The sequence below is a fragment of the Toxotes jaculatrix genome, chromosome 4 (assembly GCF_017976425.1).
Source record: "Toxotes jaculatrix isolate fToxJac2 chromosome 4, fToxJac2.pri, whole genome shotgun sequence".
Lineage (NCBI taxonomy): Eukaryota > Metazoa > Chordata > Actinopteri > Toxotidae > Toxotes > Toxotes jaculatrix.
In genome coordinates, this window is record NC_054397.1 from 11,944,435 (window position 1) to 11,951,835 (window position 7,401).

A 7,401-nucleotide genomic window follows, 5' to 3' on the forward strand; every position below is an offset into this window, starting at 1 on the left:
CAGGTATACACCAAACCGTCTCTTAAAAACTTTGCATGATATTTTACATTTTATATTTCCACATCAGTTGTGCTTTAATATTTCATTGCCCACAATGTGCCACAAACCTTGTGTACAGTGTGTATGTGGTGTTTGTTTAAAGAGCAGTCTTGATTTTAACTTCAAACATTTCAAAATTAAAATATTAATGACCCCTGGAAAAATGTATAGTTTGTACACATCTTAAGAGTTAGAAGGAATTTTTTTGAAATCTTAGTCTGCAATGAGTTTATAATTTAAACTTGCCTTTTTTAAAAAATGAATGTACAGTACATCTTATAGAAAATCAATTGTGATAAATAAAAAAAAATATATATATGTATGTATTTGTGTGTGTGTGTGTGTGTGTGTGTGTGTGTGTGGTGAAAAGTGAGAGAACACCTTCACACACATAAACACAAATAAGCTCAATCATCCATTACCTGCCATTTTGCCACAACAGCTTGAGGTCTCACATTCTTTTGTTATTTTTAATTTGTCTGCAAATCTTGAATTCAGTCTATTCTATCTATCGACAGCAATGTTTTCATGACCACATTCAAAACACAGCTTTATTTCACATGCCCATTTATACCCAAAGACTTCACCTAGCAAGCATGTTTAGTAAAACATACCTTGCAATTACACACTGATCACTCACTGCCTTATTACAACAATCACAACAATGGGAGAAGGCTTTGTGGATTGTGAAACTTGACACTTATCTCATGTATTGATAACTCTGACAGACACTGTAGTCCTGCTACAAAATACTAATTATTTGCCCTCTGCCTTTCTCTCTTCTTTAATAGTCAAACTTAATAGAAAAGATTTAAAAAAGTGTTAACACTAACTTATGCTGAGAATGTGAGTTGTCATATCAGAAACAATCAAATGACATTACATATAAAATCAGTAACATTAGAGTAAAATATGCTTAATTTTAACAGTAAGTTGTAAGGGACGCATTATTTCGGGGTTGCAGATTTTTTGGACTCATACATATTATGTCATCATCTGCCGCTTATCTGGGTCCAGCCCCAGGTCATGAGGGCGACTGCTGCCCAGTCCACAATGCACCGAAGTCCTATAGCACCTCCAAACTAGCAAGCCTGACAGTAAAAGTATACAGATTGTCAGTGTAAATAGAATGAGATGCACAGTCAAATGCGTGCTTTGCCTTTCATTTTATTTAACTTGACATTTATCTAACGCACTCACTTTCAAAACTGTGGGTCTTCATCCTTATCTGTAGGTTAAGTCTTTGCTTTTTCATCCTGCAATCACCTGAAGACCTTGTTCTCCTGTTTAGTTAATCTTAACCTTTACAGTTTTGGTTCCCTCTGAAAGGGTCCTCACCATGTAATATTTCTTTTAGTAATAGCACTGAGACATGTATTACTGTTAAAAGCAGATCAACAATTCAAACATAAACAGAAGGATTGGCCCTTCTCAAAAAAAAAAAAAAAAAGAAAAAAGTAATTTTTTGTTAGTCATTTTTTTTCTATGTTAAAGGCCTGTTAACATGAGTAATTTTTAACAGGCCCGTTTTAATCATGGTCTGTATCTTTTCATCTATTTGAATTCTTAATATATATGAGATTGGTGTACAACCACTAAGATACAGTTTATTTATTTTCTTTTAAGTTATTTTCTGTTGAAGCAACTTCTGGTTTGTCATCCTCTAAGATCTATTCAAAGCTTCCCCTATTATTATTGAAAAACAGTATTTTTAAAATGTTCATACAACAGTTTTGATTGTAGCTGTGTACATGTCAACCATTTGAATTGCTCAGCTTTAACAAACTGGCTGGCATGTAGATGGCCATCCTGGCAAATGATTCCTGCAGTTCACAACCACTTTCTAGTTGGATTTTCATCTAACATCACTAACACATTTCCTACATTGGGCAACAGTTCTTCCAAGGCCATAGCTACACACTGAAGTTATTCAAAGCTTATTTACTTGAAAATGCTGATACTGGAAAAAGCCTTTGCAGCAGAGCCTATTCAGACCCTATTTGTCACAAACTCAAAACAGGGGAAAGAGATAATTTAATACTTCACAGCTGAAGTCATGGTTGATGGCAATCCTACTTTATGAACAATTCTTATAATAATATTGTATATATATAATTATATATTAAATACAATATAAGACATGCTGTGCCTGGCTGTTAAAAAAATGTGGTTTGACCACTCTGAACAGTGCCATTGATTCCCCAAAATATACAACAATTCACTGATCTTCACAGGCCTACAAAAAATATACAAAAATGTTATTTTATGGTTGATCTGCTCGTTCATTTGCCTCTTTCCTAGTGTGTGACAGTTCCATCCCAGGAGAGGATCCTGGCAGGCATACCCTGCAGCCCATGAACATTAGGAATGCCCTACGGAAGGAACGGTTGAAAAAACCATACAGAAAGGGATTTAGAGATGAGTTGATATATCCTAGCCACAAAAATATATCCCAGACAACCACTTCTGTGCTGTATTCAATAAACGGGTCCACAATGTTGACTGTAAAGAAGGGCATCCAGAAGATCAGAAAAACTCCCATGATGATACCCAAAGTTTTTGCTGCCTTTCTCTCCCTCTTCATAGTGTTTCGGTGTCTTTGTTTCTTGCTCGAGTCTTTGCCCACTCCGGCAGCCATCTGGCTCTCCATGGCGCTAATCTGTCTGGCCTGCCGTTTGGCAGCTTTGAATATCTTCCAGTAGGCTACTAGCATGATAGCCATCGGTAAGTAAAAGGCTACCAGAGAAGCCATGACAGCATAAATGCGATTGACCATGAACACGCATACATCTTTAGGGAGCAAGATGTCCACACCTGCAACATGAAGATCTAGCATTATGGGGCCAAAGGAAATGAGCATGGGAACAGCCCAACATACAACAATGAGAAGAACTACCCGACTGCGGAACATCTTTAAAGAATAAACTAGTGGGTTGCAGACAGCGTAGTAACGGTCAAAGGCAATGCAGCTGAGATGGAATATGGAGGCAGTGCAAAGCATAACATCCAGGCTAGAGTGAAGCTGACAAAAAAGGGCACCAAAATGCCAGCATCCTTCCACAGTTCGAATCATACTATAAGGCATCACCACCAGGCCAACAAGGCAGTCAGCCACTGCCAAGGACATGACGAAGGAGTTAGTGGGCGACTGCAACTGTTTGAAATAGGCGATGGACAAGACCACCAGGAAATTTCCCACCACTGTGCAGACAATGCCAACAGAGAGGAAGGAGTACAGGAAAATGCGAGATGCCTGGTTCCTCAATGTAGTACAGGACTGAAGGTCATTCTGAAGAGATGTGTTACCATCTCCAAACAATCCGAAGCTGCTGTTATCCATGTTCTAATCAAACCTGTCAAAACACACAGATAAAGTTGTAGATAATGAGTGTTTTGGTCTGACATTACTGTGAGGCATTTGAAAGCAATTTGTTTGGACACTTTTATGCTACAGTGAAAAAGTGGATAAACCACTTAGATTCCTGTCATGAGTTAATTTCTAAGCTATAAGCTTTAGTTTACTGAACAAATCACAAATGAGTGTGGGGCTGAATAGCCCTTGTCACTCTTGTAGCTGCCTTATCGAAAATGTCATCTCTTTGCTTGGTGTAGCGAGCAAAACCAGATGTTCTTTTCATCAACACAGATCTTGATATTATGAGGAGAATGATATACTATGTTTATGTGTGTGTTTTCCAAAACCAATAAAAAGAATACACTGAAGTGTCAAATAATACCTTAGGTAACTTGGAACTTGTCATCAGGTCTTTTGGAGTGGAACTTGTCACCACAATCACATTTTCTATATAGATATACTTAGGAGTTTGCACTCTGCATGTTGCAGGAAACAATTATGGTACATATTTATTAAATTTTAGTCCTTTGAATTTACACATTGCATGTTACAGCATGTAATGCAGAAGGACACATATACAGCAATGAGCAGAATAATATTAAATTTAAAGAGCTAGTGGTGTGAACAAGGAACAGATGTTCCAGCTGACTTGGAACAGATCTTAATGAATACCACAGGGACTGTGCGGTGATGGCAAAGTCAACCTGAGTGAAAAATGTAGATTTTTGTTTTGGATTGAAGACTTGTTGAGTTGAACCAACACACATCATCACAGCTATCAATATCAACGAAGTCAAGGTGAAATAAATAAATATATTAATTTATTAATTTAAAGTTTCTACATATAGATCCTATCGTACCCATCCAATTTTTAAAAATTTCACTTATGTGAATATTAGATTCTGCCATAAAGGTTGCTGACATATTAATCATTCATTCAGTGAAAGCAGGTGAAAGTGCCTTTTACTCTGCCACTTCCCTCTTCAGGGAGATAGAGGGCACTTAGGTACCATCATTCGCTTAGAATAGCCATGTCTGGTCTGCAAGATACTTACAATTATAATAAGGTCTATTATTTTGTTCAATACATCTTCTCTGCCATATTACCCACCAAGTCAGCTTGGTGATTTACACTGACGGTAGACATTAAGTAGTGCAATATCAGTGCAAAAGCTTAACATAAAATCTTGTCAAGCATATAACACTGTATTTTATACAAAATTCTGTTGTTTGTCATATCTGATGCCTGATAATAATATAAATAGCTCAATATATTTAGTTCAAAGATAAAAATCATATTTTGGTCATTGATAAAATGATAAGATGCACACTTTGTGGTTACATCTTTCACAATACAGCAATAAGAAAACAATTCTATTATTGTGATGGTGGTGTAAATACTGAATTGTTATATAAAATAAAATATAAAAAAGGCAAGAAGTTTTTAAAAAAAATATACATACAAAGCTATATGAAATGAAAATCTGAAAAAGTCACATTTAAAATATTATAAATTCAGTAGAATTCTGCATCTTTCCACCTGATTTTACCAAGAGCAAATCAATTACTGTGACCCCAGTTAATTTATTTATAGATGTAAGCAACTCAAACACGACCTTTTGAATTCAGTTTAAAATCAAAGGTATTGTACCGGTTCACATCAAGCAGTACCACAAAAATGTATAAAGAATGACACTCACCTGTTTAGGAGAGAGAAGATCATCTGTCCTCATGTCTGTATCATACTGCAGGTCTGGATGGGAGATGCGGGAAATGGGCTGTGATGAACACACGCAACAATGATCACAGTAAAAAAAAAACAGTCTGCTGCCAACTCCCCTGCCAACTCAGTTCAAATGTCCCTAGAAAGAGCAGACAGTAGGCTTACATTTTCAAAATTTTTGATGATACTGCCATCCTTAATGTGGCAAGTTGAAATGACTTTAAAAAGTGTACCACTGTACAGTATTGCATGAAAAATAATGTTAGTGGAAGTTATATTTGACACCAAACCAATGTAAGTTCATTCACTGCCTTCGGAAAATTAATCCTACTGACTTTGCTGCTCCTCTGACTTTCCCTGTTGTGCCACCTGCAGGTTGACATTTTAGTTTTTTAGTAAAATGTCTCAACAACTGTTGGATGGATTGCTATGATATTTGATTCAGACATTTATGTCCCGTTCAGGATGATTTGTCAAAACGTCGGCAGGCATGGGTAGTTTGCAATCAGTCCAACTCAGAGGGTTACTAATCACATGAACAGGAGGACCAGCTCACAGGAAAACTTTGACTGTTGTAAATGTTGTCTGAGAAACACATTTGAGCATTACATCAATGTTGAAAGCATCTTAAATATAGGTCTCTGTCTTTTTTGGACACCTATAGGAAGCACATTTTTGGAAAAACCAAAGGGAGAAATAACTAGCAACTACACCGCTGCAGGCTTTTACTCAGACAGCAAGTAGTAGCAGAATACACACTTGTTGTAGGTCACTTAAATGCTGTTTGTCCCAGGCAGAAATTACTTAAAAAAAATGTCAGTGTCCTGTAGCTTCAGCTTGGAGAAAGAAATAAGGAGACTAAATAACACTGAGGGAAAATGTTTCTATTTTAATGTGAAGAAGCAAGCATAGATACTTATTATCAGACTTCACATTTTAAATGAGTTTTGCATGAGTGAAGCTTCACTTTTTACATACCCCTGAAACAGCGCTCATGGACACTTTCATGTGTTTCAGTGTGCATTAGAGCACAGCCAGTTCTTTTGAGCTTGAATACCTTGGGCCTCAGCCAGTGACAGACTTATCTCAAGTGTGGCGGATGTGTTCTAATTAAACATGGGGGATTTTTAATGAAGGGTGCAATAAAAGGCACATTGGCTCAATAACTAGTGTTTTTTCAGACCAGTCATTCATATGTGTAATGCAAGTGTGCTTGACAAACTGGGTAGACTGGCTGCACATCTGTTCTTTTGTTTTCCAAAAGAGGAATGGGCAGAGGTTGATTCCCTTGCTTTGTTGCATTTACTAGAAGACAAATAGAGTGACCTATCTCATATGATTACACATTTCATTATAAACAGTGTAATACTGACTGACAGTACTACACAATGTTATCCTTCTATCATTCTGGGCTTTGTATGAATTTGCTTTTTCCTTGAATTTATGTTTATTTACTAATAATTAGCAACAAAAATATATTTCAAGAGAAACATAATGCAGTCTAGATTCCTTTTTAAAAAAAAAAAAAAAAACAACACAATGAGAGGTTTTTAATGGACAAAACTAAAAGACTAAGTGCATGTGTATATCAGAGGCTTTGCTATGCAATGACACAGGCTTCCCTCTATGTCTAGGTAAAGTCTGTTTTAGTTTCTGTTTTTGTATGTCCCAAAATTAGAAATTTTCTTTACAGTCCATACAGAATACAGGTCTCTCCATCCTTTGGCCCTTGATTCAGGTAACTAACAAAAAATAACAGAAGAGGAATCCCTTTTCCAGGTTCTGTTATTGTATTTTATTTATTCATTCGACCATCCAATTTGTCAATACTTACATAACTGACTCTTAAAGGCTTCGAAATAATGTCCACTTAGCATTTCATGGTTATGGTTGATGCAACCTAATGTTGCCAGAGATGTTGATTAGTTGTCATTCTTAGTATATTTGATCAACCTGTTGACTTCACAATTCTATATAGAGTGCTGTAGATGGTCTGTTTATATAATATGTGTTGGGGGATATAGCTTCTTCTTGTTAATTAACTTTATTCAATGAACTACTGTAATTATAATGGTCATTATTAGGGATGCACCGAAATGAAAATTCTTGGCCGAAACCGAAAATGGCGAAACCAAGGCCGAAAACCGAAACACAGAAAGAAATTATTTTGCCACTTATTGGTACCATTGCATTTATGACTATGTCTGTGTACCAATCTCACGAAAATTGCAAGGCATTGCGATTACATAAATTAATATGAACGTTTCAAAGAATAAATCAATTT

The 7,401-nt window shown here is 36.3% G+C and overlaps 1 protein-coding gene across 1 annotated transcript; it reads right to left on the minus strand.

Moving 5' to 3' along the window:
* Positions 1-2,302: 2,302 nt before the first annotated feature.
* LOC121180933 (5-hydroxytryptamine receptor 4) lies at positions 2,303-3,379 on the minus strand. The gene has a single exon (XM_041036635.1). It carries the CDS (start codon positions 3,377-3,379, stop codon positions 2,303-2,305), a length of 1,077 nt encoding a protein of 358 aa, XP_040892569.1.
* Between the last annotated feature and the right edge of the window lie 4,022 nt (positions 3,380-7,401).

Coding starts and splice junctions, on each gene's coding strand:
- LOC121180933 (XM_041036635.1), bottom strand. CDS start 3,379: ATGGATAACAGCAGCTTCGGATTGTTTGGAGATGGTAACACATCTCTT.